At 37.7% G+C, this 19,552-nt stretch overlaps 1 protein-coding gene across 1 annotated transcript in view; it reads right to left on the reverse strand.

Annotated features, from left to right (window-relative positions):
* dlg1b (discs large MAGUK scaffold protein 1b) overlaps positions 1–19,552 on the reverse strand; it is a 147,903-nt gene that overhangs the window by 23,095 nt on the left and 105,256 nt on the right. Inside the window, exons 12-15 of the mRNA XM_016249289.1 lie at positions 17,200–17,324; positions 6,356–6,525; positions 4,679–4,815; positions 4,447–4,591 (exon numbers count right to left, since the gene is read on the reverse strand). Of these exons, the coding sequence (XP_016104775.1) occupies positions 4,447–4,591; positions 4,679–4,815; positions 6,356–6,525; positions 17,200–17,324 (577 nt within the window). The remainder of the gene's footprint in view (positions 1–4,446; positions 4,592–4,678; positions 4,816–6,355; positions 6,526–17,199; positions 17,325–19,552) is intronic.

Below are 19,552 nucleotides of genomic sequence, written 5' to 3' on the forward strand. Positions count from 1 at the left end.
AGGCATTAAACACGTTCACCTGGGTTCATCCTGGCTTTTCCATAAGACGACACATAAATCATGTTGACTGATAACTGAAGGGATGGGTCACATTGATTGACAAGCAAATTAGTCGTCCAACAACTGACTAGTCAATACCTGAGATGGACTAGCTCTTCTGGATTTCTTTTTAGTTTTTGATATGTTGGCAGTGTTTTAAAGTGCCCCTATTTTGGGTAATGAAAGGTTCATATTTTGGTTTTGGGAGTTCCCAACAACAGGTTGACATGCATGTAAGGTCAAAAAACACTTTCATTGTCTTATAATATGCATTTATTTTTACCTTACTTGCTCAACGACTTCCAAATGATTCGCTCAACGATTCATTTTTCCAAACCCCTCATTTGCGTGATGCTAATCTGCCCTGATTGGTCCGATTGGCCTCATTTTCATTGCATCATGCCTGTAATGCCTAAAAAAGCAGCGTTTGTGAGTGCAGTGCTACTTTGTGTGTACAGCGTTACCGGGGAAACCGCTATTTTTACCGCTCCATAAGCGGGACCTAGTGGCAAAGAATGAATTTGAATTTTCATTCAGACCAACGCGAAAAGACCAACAAGTGGGCGGGCAATATGCTAATGATTCATGTTGACGTTAACATGAAACTGCTTGGAATTCGTTTTAAAAACGACTCGTTTCAATGATTCAGAGTCGACTCTTTCTTTTGATAACTTTATACACGGTGCACTTTCAGATTTAAAACTTTGCAGGATGTTTTCATTCACTTAGAGCTGTGTTACACACTGCAAAATCCATAATAGGGGCACTTTAATTAGCATGTTAATAGCATTTCATGCTTTTGTGTTAGACAACCTTAGACATATTGCATAAAGCTGATACTTTAAAGATTCTTTTTGGTGTTTTGTCTTTATTATGATACGGATCATGAAAGGTCCTTGAGCCGGGATTCCAACTCGGAACGCCCGTAACGCAATGACGTTATATTGACACATTGCCCTCTAGGCTATTGGCACCGACAAAGTTGAAACTTTAAAAAATAAAAAAATGTATGTCTAAAGAACAAATAATGTTTAAACTAGAAATGTATCATGTTTCCCTTTATCAAAACAATTGCATAGAACATACCTGTCCGAGTGCCATAAATATTATTTTTCCAAAGTTTGCATGCCTGTTTCTCTAGTTTTAAATATATCTCAATATCCTTTTAAATTCTGGTTCTTCATAAACTTTTCTTTTGTAACCTTCATTTTTAAGGCCCTATATGATTCATTCCCAGAGACATGGGGAGCCCAAAGCGACTCAATGTCCAGATTTGTGAATTTTACCAGTTAAAAAAAAGGATGCATAGTATTTAAAGAATTACATTTTCAGACTATTTACATTTAGCATTGTCTACTTTTGATTGGATCTACAAAAACGGATCTTAATACCAGATGTAAAGACAGCTTCTGGTTCCTAAGAAACTTTTATTTTGGAATCCTCATAATGCCCTATATGGTTAAGAAATAATAGGATCTCAATGCAGCTCCATGTATAAAGTGCTGAATTTCACCCATTTTCAATGGTAAAAATCCTAATTTGATTTTGTGTTTATCCAGTCATTACTGTTGACACTGAAAATATGCAAATAATAACAGTAACCAAGTGTTTTGGAACGTATAGTAGGCCTGTCACGATAACAACTTTTTGTTGTGCAATATATTGCCCCAGAAATAATTGCAATAAGCGATATTAATGTAATTTTAAAGACCATTTTATGCCACTGAATATATAATCATAATATAAAAGCATAATAATGCAAGAAGGCCAACACACTTCCAAATGACAACAAACTTTTAATTTTTAAGAATATTTAGATCATGGAAATTAAGTATCAAAATATTAGATACCTTAAAAAACTTGAATAAATAGTAAATAAACATTTTCTAACAAAAAGTGCAAAGTAACAAGTAGAAAAATAGAAAAATGCACAACAAACTTGTATGGAGATTTTTCCATCTACAGATTTTTCCCTGACCCTTTTCTCTGTAAATTAAGAGTGCACACCATTGCTGAAAAACACAATCCCTACTTGTCCGTATGCACAAAGGCACAGATCCCTAAACAAGGCCATTTCTGCAGATGAAACTTTTTTTGTAGAAGCATTTTTTAAAATTTGAACTAGCACCGACTACACCACGTTATGCACGAGAAGCTGCAAAAAACACAGGCGCAAGTGGAATGCAAAAAACATGGTGACATTAATTTTTAAGTAAATATAATGGGCGATATATTGCGTCACCAAAAATGATTGCGGTCATGTACATATTTTGTGCGATAAGTCGATATATTGATTACTGCGACAGGCCTAACGTATAGTGTGACACATCAGATTAATAACCAGGATTAATAAAACATTAAACAAAATAAGATTAGCAGGGGTTTAAAATGACCTAGTGTTAATTATTTCAAGTGTGAGATCTTTTAAAGTTTCAAGTACTATCAGTGATTTCTCCAAATATGCCCCTTAGCAGTGGATACTACTTGATTTATGACTATGCGTCACGTTATAAAAATAGGAAATTCTAATACTTAATCCAGGTGAGGAAAATCTTGGTTTATTGATGTGAATACAATGTGTAGGGAGAGCAATCACATTTACCTAGGATGTGAAATCTGTTTCGAAAGTAGTTATGATACTGCATATTTGAATTAACAAAATTCCTTCTTCCCTATATCCAAATATATTTAGACATAGAATCTTATGAATGACTACTGAGATCAAGTTAATGTGCCTAAATGTGACCATTTCAATTTAGTTTAAGCACTCAGACGTGTTCTATGCAACTGTTTTGATAGAGGGAAACAAGCTACAATTCTAGTTTCAAAATTGTTTTTTCACTCCCCTTTAAATACAATAAGTATCAGCTGTATACAATGTGACCCACATTAGTTTTTTAACCATTAAAGGATTGGTTCACTTTCAAATAAAAATTTCCTGATAATTTACTTACCACCATGTCATTCAATATGTTTACGTCTTTCTTTCTTCAGTCGAAAAGAAATTAAGGTTTTTGATGAAAACATTCCAGGATTATTCTCCTTATAATGGACTTCAACAGCTACCAAACGGTTGAAGATCAAAATTACAGTTTCAGTGCAGCTTCAAAGGGCTCTACACGATACCAGACGAGGAATAAGGGTCTTATCTAGCGAAACGGTCGGTCATTTTCTAAAAAAACAAAAAAACAAAACACGTATATGCTTTATAAACAAAAATGCGCACCTTGCACTGCTCTGCGATGCACATCCACGACTTCACGTAATTACGTTGAAAAGGTCACGCTTGACGTAGGCGGAGGTTAGGTTTCAAAAGATTTAAACATCCAGGATACGGACACGAAGTGACCATTTTAAACTATAAACTGACACAAAGACATTTGAATATGTGTCATTGAACATACAAAAACTTTTGAACGGCCCTCCTTCTCCACATTTGTAAACACTGACTGAGTTGGTACTTCCGCCTACATCAAGCGTGTCAACGTAATTACGTATTACATGAAGTCATGGCATTGCAGAGCAGTGCAAGGCGCGCATTTTTGTTTATAAAGCATATACTTTTTTTTTTTTTAGAAAACCACCGTTTCGCTAGGTAAGACCCTTATTCCTCATCTGGTATCATGCAGAGCCCTTTGAAGCTGCACTGAAACTGTAATTTTGACCTTCAACCGTTTGATAGCCGTTGAAGTCCATTATAAGGAGAATAATCCTGGAATGTTTTCATCAAAAACCTTAATTTTTTTTCGACTGAAGATAGAAAGACGTAAACATCTTGGATGACATGGGGGTGAGTAAATTATCAGGAAATTTTAATTTGAAAGTGAACTAATCCTTCAAAAATGGCTAATATTTAACAACTGGGACATGGAGCTGCATTGAGATCTCCATATCTCTGGGATTGAACCATAAAGGGAATGAAGATTCCAAAAAGATTTATTCTAAAAACCATAATCTAAAATCATATTGAGATGATTTTAGTTGAGAACCACTGGTTTAGCTGTTCGCAAGAATGTATTCTATGTAAATGCCCCCTGAGAAACACATCCAGTTGGGCTGTCTTAAAAACACTTCCACAGAGTTCAGACAGATCCCAACCCTCAGCATTACTGAGTCATTAGTGCCTTTTTTAAGGACAGGAAGACCCATGGAGGGGCATTTGTGCAGCAGTGCTTTCACCTCTACCGCACAAATTAAGCTTTAATGGCTGCGAGGGCAGCACGTTCAGACAAGAGCAATCGATAGTAGTTTAGTCCTCTGTGGCCTATTAGTGCTCCTGCTGGCAGGGCTACGAATAGAGCACAGATCAATACGACCACTGCAGGGCATGGGCTTCACACAATGCAGCAGTCTGTACAAGTAAGACACTTTATCTTACCCCCCATACTCCCCCTATGTGGAACTCACAGTTGGTGATGTCTGGAGGGGCAAAACTGTCATTCATGAAGACACTATTGGGTTTAGCCACTTTCAAGTAGACTACGTCTGGGGTATTTTTCAAGGCAGTCACGGCATGCTCATGGGCAACTTCCTCCAGGCAGGAGCTATTCACCTATGACACACACCAAAACACACACAGACATTAATCTGTTTAACAAGCACACAGTCATCAACCAGAAGCAATAGACCGTTTCCTTACAGCAAGAAGTTTGTCTCCTATCTGCAGCCTCCCATCTTTATGTGCAGCTCCACCTTCAATAATCTTAGTGACGTAGATGCTATTGTCCCCTGGGATGTGCTGATTCCCAACACCCCCTGCTATACTGAAACCCAGACCTGGCATAAACCAAGATACAGACAAAAACAAAACATTATTTGGTGGTGACAGCAAAACTTAGATTTAGCTGCATCTCCTAAAACATCTTAAAAAAACAACTAGACCAGGGGTGTCAAACTCAACTACTGGAGGGCCGGAGCCCTGCAGAGTTAAGATTCAACCCTAATTAAACACACCTGATCCAACTAATAAAGTCCTTCAGGCTTATTTGAAAACTACATGGTGTGTTGGAGCAGGGTTGGAACTAAACTCTACAGGGCTCCGGCCCTCCAGGAATTGAGTTTGACACCCCTGAACTAGACAGAAGAAAAATTAACAGCAGCTAAATAATCAACACTATCTGCCATAATGAACATTTACACACAACAACAACAACAACAACATAAAATGCTATCCTGTAATCTTTTGAATTTAATTTGAATAAACTAAAAAGAGAGAGATAAACCGATAACTGCAAACTGTGAGTAAAGGCGAGAAAGGAATGTATCCATGGCAACAGCAGCTTAAGGTTATTGCAGTGTTGTGGAAACGCTGTGGCTGGCCTTAAAATAGCCCTGTTGCGTATTTTTGTGCGTGTGTATATATATATGCACAAAAAAAATGCTACGGGGCTAGACAATTGAAATGGTCTTTTTATGGTCTATGGTCTCCAGATATAGCGTGATTTTAACAATCATACACTCTGAACTCAGATATTAATCCCAAGAAATTATTTAGCAGCACTCTTGTTTTCTCAGTGTAATGCAGGGAAAGATTAGAGGTTAAAAATGTCAAATTTGGTTGGGTGAAACTGAAACTGTTCTTCACCATGATATTCATCTTTTTTAATAGAGCAAGAGCCACAATTATAACTATACATAGAGCCTAGTCAAGCCAATGATGAAGGTTTTCTGCCGAGCATAGCTGCAAATTGTTGTGCTTCGCTTTGAGGTGACTGTAAAGATTTGTAGTGTTTCCACATTGTTGCCACTTGAGATTTACATGTTTTACATATAACTTCAGTCTGCATGTGGTCATCTCTTTTATAACCAAAATACCGCCATATCTTTGAGGTGCTTCTATATTTTGGCACTAAATCATTGGCAGCAGCTGTGGGTGCCTCATTTTATCAGATTAGCTCGCTATGAAAGCATCATGGCTTGCTGATTGTCTTGCAACCGAGCACGTGTACACTATCATGCACACGCGCACATATCCCAACCAACATCCGCATGCCAGATGCTATATTATCCACATCCACTTAAAACTTTGACCATACATAACTTTTCAAAGTATTAAATCACTCATCACAAACCATTGCGATATGCATACCAGTATATGCACATTTGCGATATTTCAATAATTTCGATAAATTGTGCAGCCCTACTCACATTTGTTCTGTATGTTCTCGTTATACAGATCATAAACATTTACATTCAAACTAACCTAACATTTAAAATTGGTATGACTTTTAAAATCCCAGGTACATTGTCAAATGTAAAAAGCTACACCAATGAAAAATCAACTGCAATAATGAGGAGTTGGCTGGTGTTACTTTACCTTTGGGTCCTTTGATAAGCTTGATCTCCATGACTTTCTCTGATGCAGACTTTCTCCTCCTAACATACAGTCTGACCAGTGACCCCGCTTCCTTCAATGCCTCCACAGCCTTACTGTGAGTCACATCCCGAACATCAACCTCATTCACTCGCAGAATCACGTCATTCACCCTGCGTGGAGTAAAGTACAGGTCAGACATGCACAAGTAACAGTGCAGTGTGCGGACATATCAATCTAATTTAACTGCACAGTGTACACTGTCCATCAACAGCAAATTCTAGAGATGATGTAACTAAGCTTAATACTAGTGATGCACCAAAATTTCAGCAACCAAAACTATTCTGAAACCAAAAATTCTGTTTTGGCCAAATATTTTTAGTTGCCAAAATGTTGGTGCATTACTAGTGTAAAGATAGGATAGGAGAAGTTACATAGTCCTCAATGTTCAAGCAAAAGGGCTGGGTGAATATGAACTGTTGAACTCCTTCTCTTTACTACTACTAAAAGCAAAAAAAAAAAACGTTAATATCATGGATGGATCATATTATGGATGACCATAAATCTGTCCAGGATCCTAGAGCCAATAAGTCTGAAGTTACCTAACCAACCAACTCTTTCACAGCTTAAACAAAGAATCCTAAGGAAGAAGGTCGTCATCTGGGAGGGCCAAAGAGACAAAACATCATGACCATCATGAGTAATATCATGAGTTAAGGCTTCCCTAGATTGGTTTCCCCCACCCAGGACAGAGACTAGACGCAGAACCCTAAGACCTTTTTGACCTCTTCCTCACATAACTGAATTCTTCAGCACTCACAGAACGGCACAGAGACTGACTTTACATATAATGAATGCATCAAATCATCATAAAAAATTATGCTAAAAGTTATGCCGATACTACGGTACCAAGTCGGTATAAACATTTTAAAATCCTGCCGGTGCTTGTTTTTCTACCGCAGCGTAAGTACCGATGGTACCAAAGGTAGCGACTAGCAAGGCTGCAATTCTTGCGGAACTGACAAAGGCAAAGCATACGCCTGGAAGTGTTTCAGTTGGTCCTCAAAGGGTAAAGAAAAAGAAAAAACTCCTACAAGGCAAGCACACAGAAGAACTATACGTGGAAGATGGCGACGATATATGAATATGATTGTGTGAGATTTAAATGAGCACGCAGCTCTAAAAGCACGAGCACTGCACATGATCACACACACACACACTGACTGTCTGACAGCTTACAGCTTGCTCATTTGTTGTGTATCCGTATGCAGTATTATTTTTAATGTTATTGGCTAATATTACTGGTTTAAATAATTTATGTTTATGTTAATGGTTTAAAAAAATTTTTTCGGCCTGCCAGTATGTCAGTGAATTTAAACTATTAATTGCATTCAGAGAATAGGTGTGTATGTGTTTGTGTGCATGTGTGTATTATTTGAAGGCCATTATTGTTATTTTTTCCCGTGGTATTGAGTATTATGTACTTTTAGTGGTATTGGTACCAACTACTAGATTTTTGGTATCGTGACATCCCTATACCATTGCATTGAACTTCATATCTCATATGTGACCCTGGACCACAAAACCAGTCATAAAGGTCAATTTTTTTAAATTGAGATGTATACATTTATGCATCTTCTGAAAGCTGAACAAATACGCTTTCCATTGATGTATGGTTTGTTAGGATGGGACAATATTTGGCCGAGATAAAACTATTTGAAAAACTGGAATCTGAGGGTGCAAAAAAATCGAAATGTTGAGAAAATCGCTTTTAAAGTTGTCCAAATGAAGTTCTTAGCAATGCATATTACTAATAAAAAATTAAGTTTTAATATATTTACAGTAGGAAATTTACAAAATATCTTCATGGAACATGATCTTTACTTAATATCCTAATGATTTTTGGCATGAAAGAAAAATCAATAATTTTGACCCATACATATTTTTGGTCCAGGGTCACATATGTAACCCACACATTTGACATGTGACACACTGATCATGTTTTAATCACTCAATGTTTAAGTCCTTTTGAATAACTACTGACTAGTTTATATGTTTATATTCGAGTTTGGTATGTGTGTGTTTGATAATTTGTGCTTAAAATATTTCTATCAATCAATTCTTGGTAAAATGTATTATATTCTTCTTATAGAAATCATATCTAAATTACACTCTGGAAGATGAACATGTTGATTTATGTATTGGGAGGAGAAACATAGCAACACCCCAAGCTAACACCATTAGGGATGTGTCTAACAGCCAAGTTTAAAACCTGATGACATGAACAATTCTGTGTGTTCATTTGTTTTTGTTCGTTCAAGCATGCCTTTGTCACTTTTTTGGGATTTTGGGCTTCTTGGCCCGCATGCCTGCTGTTCCTTTACCATCCTGAGGACATAAGCCATATAGTGTCCTCGTACTCTTCTCTTCTTTTCTTTCTTTCCCCTAACACAGGCAACGCAAGTAAACCTCCAGATTCTGAACTGGTGCATTTAATATAAAGTTTCATAGCCTCATTGAAAAAGGGTTAAATGAAATGACTGATGGTTGTTCAGGTCTAAGCAATTGCACATATTGCTATAAACTGGGGATTTCACATTTTTTCCACACTTTCTCTCTTTCTGCAACTTATGTGAATGTGGGAGTGCATGTGTTTATGTGTTAGATTAGTTTATGTGTCTTAGATTCATAGGTCCAATAAAGTCTTGCTCATATTCAGGGCCGCATTAAGACCGCACTGGGCCCCGGGGCTATGACTTACTGCAGGGCCCCCCCATCACGATAGATAGATAGATAGATAGGGTACAACGGGGCTAAGGGCCCACCTTAAGAATAAATGTGCCATTCACTGCGCCTAAAACGTATAATTGCAGAAAAAATATATACGTTGTATCGAACATTAATGGAGCAACAGATTTTGTTAAGTTAATACTTGTTCAAAACAATCACTTTAGCAAAGTTTGTACTATTTTCTACTTATTTTGAAAAATAAAAGTATTATTTTTTTCCCCAATAAATATGCTGTCATTAAAATGTGTTAATATAAAAAAATATATTTTAAAATACAGAAACAAAATCGTTTTAATACGTAAAGATTCTGAAAATATTGAAGGAGATCCAATAATAATTGAATATATATTTACAGTAGTAACAGCAAATGATATTTTATTATACGATATGATTAATATATGGTGCTTATCTCTAATATGGACACCCAACATAATATATGATATTTACCATCTGAATCTAACCATGTCATGTCAACAAATGGAAAAGTCAGCCATCTATTAATTATCATGTTATTTATTGTGCGCCTTTAGCCCCAACAGCAGGGGGCTAAAATACCATACTTTTACATATTCTTTCGTTATTTAAAAACTGTTGCTTTAATTATCTAAAACAAAACTGAAAATCATAAAGAAGACCTTTCTCTCAAAATAAATGCATTCATTTTAGCGATTCTCATTTGCTACTTAAATCTACAACGTTTTAAAAAACATAAAATATTAGATCAAGTAAGCACAGAATCAACTTTGCACTGATGCGCGCGATCACGTCAAAGATCAGACAAATATACACGTGCATCTAGAAAAACGGATGTTTTGGAAAGTGCTACGCCACGTTTTTGTGCCATCCAGTAGTTTAGATGAAAATAATATCAAAGGCGCCTTTAGCCCCGTTGTACCCATATATATATATATATATATATAGCTTTAAATAGGATTTTTATACCATATCACAATTCTTGATGCACTGAAATTTCATAATTTTTGTTACCAATTTCAATATCAATAAAAAATAGTACTAGCCTAAGTAAAAATAAGCTTACTGAAGACAAGTAAACGGTCACAAATTAGGCTACAACAGAACAAAGATCATAAAAAAACGGCCTACTTGAAAAACTTAAAAGCACTGAATAATAAATATATTGTATAAAGAAAATGTGCAAACAGACTGAATAGTCTTCACTGTATAAATTCAATATACATTCATTCTTATTTATTTTACAAAAGTGATTCAGTCAAGGACAGTAAGTTATTTTCTTTCTGATGTTTGATTTACATTATTGACACAAATGGTAACAGCAGCTATATTAGGCTGCATTACAGCAAAGATGAAAATTCTGTTGATGTTCTAAACCTGTATGAGACTCCTTCATGCTGTTGAACACAAAATAATATATTTGGAACAATATTGGTAACCAAACAGTTGCTGGGCCCTCACTACTTCCATATATGAAAAAAAAAACACTATTGGAGTCAGTTGGGACCAGAAACTGATTACGATCATTCTTCAAAATATCTTCTTTTATGTTGAGGAGGAAAAGGAAATTCATAGAGGTTTAGAACAATTTGAGGGTAAGTATATGATGACTATATCTTCATTTTTGGGTGAATATCCTTTTAAGATCTCATCATACAGGCTAAGGATCTCATATAGCCTAACACATGCTTTATCTTTAACTATTAACATTCATTTAAAACACAAATAACTGTGTTTACGAGGATACTCGCAAAGACAGGCATTTTGACACATAACTATGTGTATTTGACCGTTTAAGCACAAGGAGCGAAAGTTTAGTCAGTAATACGAGCAGGTGTGCGCTGCGCGTATCGGGTAGAAACCGTTTTAACGCACGCATCCGCGAGGGGCTGCCGCTTTACTTTCATTTTGTGTTTGTTTATTTTATCATTAAAGTCTTAAATGTTCGCCGGTTCCCGCCTCCTCCTTCCCGATCTACAAACGGTGTTACATTGGTGCTGAAACCTGGGAGGAAGGTTGCCAGAGATCCCTCGCCGCTGTGGTGAGTTTGCGGTGCCATCGAGCATGGCGGAGCAGTCTGCCGCCATGGAGACTCGAGGCGGTGGGCTGGAGTGAGTTGCCGGGGGGGCGGACAAACTCGCTGAGGGCCGCCTGGGCTGTGGAGGGACGGCTGCCGTCCGTGAGGGAGCGGAGGAGTCGCCGCCGTTCGCCTGAGGCCGGACCCTGCTGCCATCCGCCATGACGGGAGGAGCAGGGAACGGGGGACTCCTGCCGGCTGCCCGAACCCGGAGGAGCCGTCGCCGTCGACCGGGCGGCGGAGGAGTGTCGGGCCGTCCACCGAGGCCTGTCCAGTGCCGCCGTCTGACATTGAGGAAAAGTTTACCCAGCTGGTGGAGGGCCGAGTGGCAGTGTGTCTGGGAACCGGAACAAGATTTTTATTTTTTATTTTTTCCTCTCTCGTCTCTGTCTCTCCTCATCCTTCCGTCTCCTTTTCTCTCGCCTCGTCTGTCTGTCCTTACCCCCAGGTACGCCGCGGCCGCCGTGATCGGCTCCCCCAAAGGGGGGAGGGGGGAGTAGAGCGCAGTCTCGTGAGTACCCCCCGGCCTGCGAGGGGCGATGGGAGTATGTGACGAGAGGGGCGGGGCCGAGAGCCGTGGGAACAGAGCGAGGCCGGTGGAGGAAATGCTAATCCACGACACCTGCGCCACTCACCGGTCTCGAGTCCAACGGAGGAGCTCCGGAAGGATAAAAGGAGGAGGGACGACAGTGTTGGACCAGAGAGGACCAGGCCTGGAGTTTATTTTGTGTTTGTTTATTTTATTATTAATGTCTTAAATGTTCGCCGGTTCCCACCGCCTCCTTCCCGATCTACAAACTGTGTTACAAACAGTATAAACCATTTGTTTTAAAACCTGCTTAAAACGCCTTGAAATGATAAGCTTAGACTACATCATGACGCGCTTCAATCAACAACCATTAAATGAATATAGTTTATTCAAACACAAAAACAATATAAATCCAGTTAATAATCAAACTAACCTAAAATCTGTGTGGACGATGGCACTGTTTTTATCTGCTCCATGTGCCCGGTTCACTTGCTGTTCCAGCAACTTCCACTCCATCATCAGCTTTAGTAAAATAACCTGATAGCTGGGGAATTTACTAAATCATGTTTTTTTATGTTGTTTGTATTTGAAGTTTTTTTTGGAGCCCCTCTCTCTTTTAGAATTGCTGACATTTTTACTTATTGGAATGTTGTTCTTTGCGCGACTATTTCCAGATTACTCCAAAACAAAGTGAAGAGAGGTGAATGCAGACATACTGGGCAGCAATCACTTGATAGATACGTGCGCATATCGTTCAAAAGTCAAATATAGAATAAATGCATTTAATTGGTAAATCAAATTCAGACTTTACGTTTCAATCTCAAATGGTAATGCATGGAATTTATGGAAAAGCTCAACTAAATAACAACGCTAATAAGTGGGGGGCGTGGTGGCTTTGGCGATTGGCGCTCCAGTAAATCTACTCCACAGCCAATCACGGGCCCCCTCCTTGCTTGGGCACCGGGGCTTCAGCCCCGCCTAGCCCAATGGTTAAAACGGCCCTGCTCGTATTGAAAAGAGAAGTATCTTGTTTTGTGCTTACAAGTTCCTGTCTTAAACTGCCGATCATGTTACCTTGCTAAAAAATAGTGCTTTTCAGTATACTTTGATATTAATATCAGTTGCAGAACTGATAGTTATGGCTATTAAATTAATCGCTGGTCGAATCAGTTGATCGGCCGAAAAAAACAGCTGTTCTGTCAAAATTCCCTATAAATATCATAATTTCCCATGAGCTAAATTTACCTGTTTTCCTTAGTCATGTAACATTTCATTTACCTCAGAAAAGCCATCAGACAGATAATATGCATTATACATATTAATAATTTATTTACTTAACCTGTTAAGCCATGACCTTTTGACAATAAAGGAAAACTATTTAACACATTTACAAGAACACGTTGTCATCTTATTAGGCATAATTGGTTTAAAAATGTGCATGTAACTGCGCTCATTTTGGCCTGTAACGCTATCAAAACATTGCTGTTTGAGCATCCAGACCAGCCTGACACAGCAACATTGGCTTTAACACAGCATCTTAGCAGCTTCACACAAGAATAGAGTACTGACCTAGGCCAGGGCTTGAAAACGAAAAAAAAAACAATTCAATCGGTTCACTCCGAGCAGAATCGATATTTTAACGTTTCTGTTCCTGCGTTCCTGTTCCTCTGTATTATTTCCGTTCCAAGACCGGTTTGAGTAGAAAAAAATACTGGTTAATAACGTTATTTAAAAATATATATATATTTGCCTATAATAATAATGTACAGCGTTTTCTTTACTTAAAAGAAAAAACAGGAAGAGATCTGGTAGGCTATCTTAACCTGCTGCGCACAGCTAATACAGCATCATCTTTTCTAGATTTTGGCCAAATGTAGGCTACTAAACAAAAGAAAAAGTCTAACGCTTTAAAGACATTAAAGTATTTTTTTAAAGATATTTAAAAATGTTTGCTGCATTGTTAAAAAAACGTTTTGAGAGGGGGGAAAAAACATATGTCGTGTATAGGCTCACGTCACTTTTTATTACATTCAGAAAATGTAGGCTAAAATGCCAGTAAAGCAAAATGTTTACAAACATTATAAACACAGTTATTAGTTTCTGTCTACAACAAATCCTCTAAAGTTAAGGCTATGCATTTAAGCTATAAAAATGTCACTCCAAAAACAAATTAATTTAAGGTGAAACTGATGCCTACACCTTTCTCATTCGGCACAAATCCAAATGTTTCCATATTCGCAACATATCTGGACGCTAAAATCTTATTTATTTTAAGCTTTGTACTTTCACCGACATAAAACATCATCCTTTACATTGGCTATATCAGCACAGTGAGACGGTGGTCACCGCTGAACGCAACAGATTGTACAACGGAGCAGTGTAGCTTTTTATACGTTTCTTTAACTATGTAGCGAATCAGCTCATGGGGAAATATGAATAATTAACCATAACTAGTTATAATTAACTATTCATATTTTAGATCCACTGTAGATATTTAGCTGACCACTCAGGGTCAACTGTCTTGTCAATTCTAAGACGTTAATTTCCTGGTTAAGGGAAATAACTTTCTTACTGTACAATTCTATAAGCTTGTAACGTAAATCTGCATGATTATTGACTCCGGTTATGAGCAAACAATGAACACGTCAAGTGTGATACAAGTAAGGTTTTATTAACTACATAAACACTCAAACTAGTCTAACATACTACATAAACACATAAACTGGTCTAACATACACATACACACACACACACACACAAACAGTTGGTATAGGAAAGGGTTAAAGTTTAACTCAGCATAGAAAGAGGCATAAAGAATGGATTTTATGGAACACTTTGCATGTATATTCAACAGATCAAAGCCTTCAGGGATACGTCAGATTCTGAGTTCAAACACACCTTTGTAAAAAGGTGTAACTGATACTTAATGTATCAATTAATAAGACTAAGTTTGATACTTAGCGAGTCTCGGCGGTCTGAAAGAGATTCCTGATGCACATCTTAAAGCTTCCCGTAGATCTTTGCTGAATTCGGGTCGATGAAAAGAACCAGTTTGAGTCAGTGTCACTTGATGAATGGAAAGGACTAGGCCGAAGAAAGGCCTGGCACAGATGCTTTGGTATCCTGAAGCGTTTCTCACATCTTCTTAGCTGATGACCGAACCACCGACTGGGGCGGGTCTCTTGAAGTGTGGCCTTTAAAGCCTGCAGAGATTCCCGCCTCTCAAGATGGGCTTGCCCAATGGGGAAGTCCGGAATCTCAAGTGGGAGTTCTGCGTTTTTATGGCCCTTTGTCTCTAAGCATGGTATTTTGCATATGTAATTCGCTTGGGTGTAGAGACACAAATTAGTAGAGATCCTTAGAACATCAATATGTTGCATGGGTATCAGCCTATAATATACACGCTTGTTTCGATCATAAGAAGGCGAATTCATAGATACTAGACATGGTAGAGTTACTTCTATGAATGAGTGGTTTATCGTAAGCATGAATAAAAATAGTCTATAATACAACAGATTAAATACAACACAGCAATAATATACACAATGGCCTGAAGAAAATGGGTGTTCATTCAAAGAAGGTTTTCCTATGAATTAATTAGTAGAAAAGTCAATTTCTACTGTGCATTTGTGCCCCCTTGTTTCTGGAGAATGCAGCTAAGAGTCGGCTCGCATTCCACAAGGTTGTAAATGTATCGGGTTACCATGAAACCAGGGTCTTGTTCGGCGTCCTGGGGTGTTACAAAGTATTTGTGAAATCTAGCTAACAAAATATATATTGTGTGTTGGAGTGGTCCAGATGCTACAACTATTTTATTTTGATAATGAACAGGCTGCAATGCGGAGCGTGGGGCTCCGGGCGCGATATGGTCATATAACGCTGGTTGGTTATAGAAGCAAGAAAACTGTAAAGCTTGTGCAAAATAAAGAAAACTACTTTCTGCCGTCTCGTTTTCCTTTCTTTGGAACGCGTCATAATGAACCGTAACTCAGTAAATTTTTTTCTTTTGTTTTGTTAATCTGTCAATGATTTAAGTGAAATATATTTCGTGTATAGACCTATATATTCCTTTTTATGTAAGCCTATAGTTTCATTCTGTCTTCTCCATTCACAGAAGCGCTGCAGGTGCATATGATCTGTTGAATCCATCTTACACTATCCTCAGATAAACTCTAACGCCAGTGCATTGCCATTGCGACTTGCCTATGATGAGTTCACAGCTGAGTGTGGGCATTTCACGCATTTGGTTGCAGCGTCATATTTGCATAGGCCATACTAGGCCTACTTGAATTCGTGATTGGTTGATAGCAAATTTCAAATATTAAATGGAACGGTAAAATAACATTATTAACTGATTAATGGATATTTCAAATTTTCGATTCTGTTCAGAACTATAAAATTTGATTTAGTGTCTGTTTCTGGTTCTCTTCAAGTCAAAATTTAATTCATTTCCAGTTTTCGTTCCTTGAACTGGTTCAGAGCCCTGACCTAGGCTACAATTCATTTGTCAGTGACAGCTCTTACTGGGCACGAAAAAATAAAAAAAACTATAAAAGTCATCAAGCCTTTTTAAACAAACTGAAGTTACACAATTATACATCACATGGTCTGTAAGTGTCCCAAAGTCTTTATGACATACAATCATTAACTCTCTCTCTCTCACACAATTTAATTTACAAATAATGCAAACAGCCGATGATAGGGCTCTTTATATTCTCTCTCTCTCTCTCTCTCAGTGTGTGTGTGTGTGTGTGTAGAGCTGTCAGTGTGATGCTGTCAGGACCTCAGTAGTGCTGCTTTAATGAGCCTCTGACAGCACTGAGACACTGGAGGGCTCTATCACTTAGTAACACCAATTCAAAACAGGACAAATCCATTCTAACACAAACAACAATGCATGAGGAGGAAATCTATTACTATGCTCAATGGTCAAAACAATACAATACAATCTCATTGAAATATACTTTAAATCTCAAACTGATTTAAAGTGACATGTAGGGATGGGTATCAAGAACCGGTATTTTTTTGGACCAATACTTAATTGGGTCTAAATCAGGTTTAAAACCACTTGAGAGTGAGTAAATGATGACACAATTTTCATTTTTGGGTGAACTATTCCTTTAATGTTAATAAAATAAACCACAACGAGAAAAATAACTCACTGCTCTTGATTGAAGAATTTTAATAAAGTTGGTTAATAAAGTTCAGCAGTAATAAAATAACTTGAAATTTTCAACAACTTTTATCGATAAGCAGTATCGGTATCGATAATATGTAAATGATACCCATCCCTAGTGACATGTGAAAAGAGGTTTATTGAAAGCTGTCCTCATGTAGATCCAAGTATTTGGGCAATGAAGTCACATTTAAAAAAATGTCTAGATGTCATTGCATTAGATAACATAACATTATCATACTATTTAGAGTATGAACAGCAACAGGAAGAGAGCAGGAAACGGATGAGAACCGGAACATTACCGCAATCTCCCGTCCTGAGCGGCAGCACCCCCTGGAATGACTTTGGTGATGAAAATGCTGGGGTCTTCACCAATGTGAGGGTTATCTGTGCCACCGGCGATACTGAAGCCCAGGCCTGAATTCCCCTAAACAGCAGGTGAAAGAAAAGCTGAGTCAGGGTTACAGTCAGGAAGAACATCAATAAAACACAACTCTATGCTTTAGTCAATGACTATTAGAGCATAAAGCAGGTTCAAATTCAACTGGCAATATGATATGCCAAATGGCAGTGCCCTTTCTGTATATGAATTCACAATTACAAAATGAAAATTTTAATATATGATTTCAATGTATTGCAAAATGTGTCATACTTCATTTAAGGCAATACTTATTAAATCTATGAAATAAGCAATATAACTGTTAGTAGGTTTAAACTAAATGCTACAAAACAGAGTGCTACAGCTTGTTCTGCTCTGTCAGCTAGCTTCATATCGATTTGCATTGGTTTTACTGATTAGTTGTTGCAGCCCTAGAAAGAGAAACAGCTCTTACCAAAGTTAAACTCAACCCACAGTCACTAACATTGCACTGAGCAGCATTTGTAATAGTACTAATACAGCTGTAATTATTTGACAGTTCAGTATCTTTTACAGTGCTAATCAAAACACGTTTAGGTCAATACTCTAATAAAGTGAATTTTCAGGCAACATATACTAATTACTATAAGCCAACATGCAAGACAAAGAGCATGAAGAAACGATGCACAGACTATAAAACACCTTTAGTCTTAAGTTGTGGATTGCAACGAGTTATTACATTATTGCAAATAAGAAGCAGGTTTTACGCTGGGCTGACAACAGCTTGTGGAGGAGCATTGTTTATTTATGCAGAGTTAATAAATGTGCACTACAGAGCAGTGCTGAACTGGGTCACAAAAAATCTGATGAGAAGGGGGGGCCTTAGGCAGAGTCAGGGATTAAGACTTGACTGTGGAAGGCAAGATGGTGCTCTTTTTCCTCCCTGGTAAGTCTGTAAAGATAGAGTGAGTTGGTTAGGCAGAAGAGTGTTTCTCATGCTTTCTCAAGCGCTGACGGCTCTGATGTGTTGCATTTTAATTGAAAGCCTTTGAGCTGGTAAATGGAGTCGCTGCAGAGGAGTATTTAAAGATTTGGCTGTGTGGCTGCTTGTATTTTAGCAATGGGTCAGTGTTATACACAAGCTGTTCAGAGGAAAAATAACAGATCTGTGAAAATACTAAAATGATTCAGATACACACTGCTAAGCTCTAATCTGCCATTTATTATTGCCTTGTATGCAAAGAAAATTGTCATTAGTCAATACTAAATCAAATTTTGATTCTCCATTTCATGACCCCCTTAAATAAATAAATCTGTCTGTCTTTGTAATATTATATTAATGCAGTTGTTGCCATTTAAGCCATAAACTCCTCTCTCTTCCAGCAATCTGTAAAAATTACTACTTTTCACAATCCAATTAATTTCCAATGGATAAAATAAAGTCTCTGCCTAAAGAGGGTTTCAACGGCAACAACATAAACAAACGTTACTGCGCATGCGCGCTTTTGTGGCCCAAACTTAACTTCCGGTAGACTTCTGCAAAGAATCAATAACAACAGCACCCCTCTAGAGTAGATTATTTCTGGTAATAAGCAATGTTTTCTGCGTAAATCAGACGTTCTTATTGAAAATGTAAATTAATTCTCTGCCAGCAGGAGGTGCTTTTGGAGCAGCAGAAATAGAGGTTTCCCTAGTAACAGCTGTACACAAAGCAAGTTGAGCTCACAATCAGGCATTACAGGCAAGATGAAATGAAAATGACATTGAAAATTTTCTGAAGACAATCTGTTTTCATTATACAGTGATATAAAAACAACGTGCAGTGATTTTGAAACGTGCAGTGCTCATGTTTATTCAACAAATTCAAAGCCTTTTGGAAAATCTAATGTTATTTGTGGTGGTCAGGTTTGATATTGTGGCGGGTCGCCACAAATAAATCAATGTATGGGAAAAATTGCATCCCACAGCACAACAAATTGAGCCCAACTTCAGTTGACACATCACCTTAACTTTAACCGCATTTGTAGTCGGCGCCAAACCCCAGACCAATAAACAAACACAGACCAAAAGTTAACTTTGGGTCAGGCATGTGCTACCGATGAAACAATCTATACTTCACAGAAAATACCTTTTCACTTGGAAAAACATCACATTTTGTAAGTAAAATTAATGAGTGGCGTATCTGTCCCCAATCTTGCCTGAAGATGATCCTGTCATAAGTACTGTCTTAGTGGCCTATAAGAACTATAAGAAATCTTAAGAGAACAAACAAAAAAAAAAATTTATATATATTTAAA

The sequence above is a fragment of the Sinocyclocheilus grahami genome, unplaced genomic scaffold (assembly GCF_001515645.1).
Source record: "Sinocyclocheilus grahami isolate Dianchi unplaced genomic scaffold, SAMN03320097.WGS_v1.1 scaffold919.1, whole genome shotgun sequence".
Taxonomy (NCBI): Eukaryota; Metazoa; Chordata; class Actinopteri; order Cypriniformes; family Cyprinidae; genus Sinocyclocheilus; species Sinocyclocheilus grahami.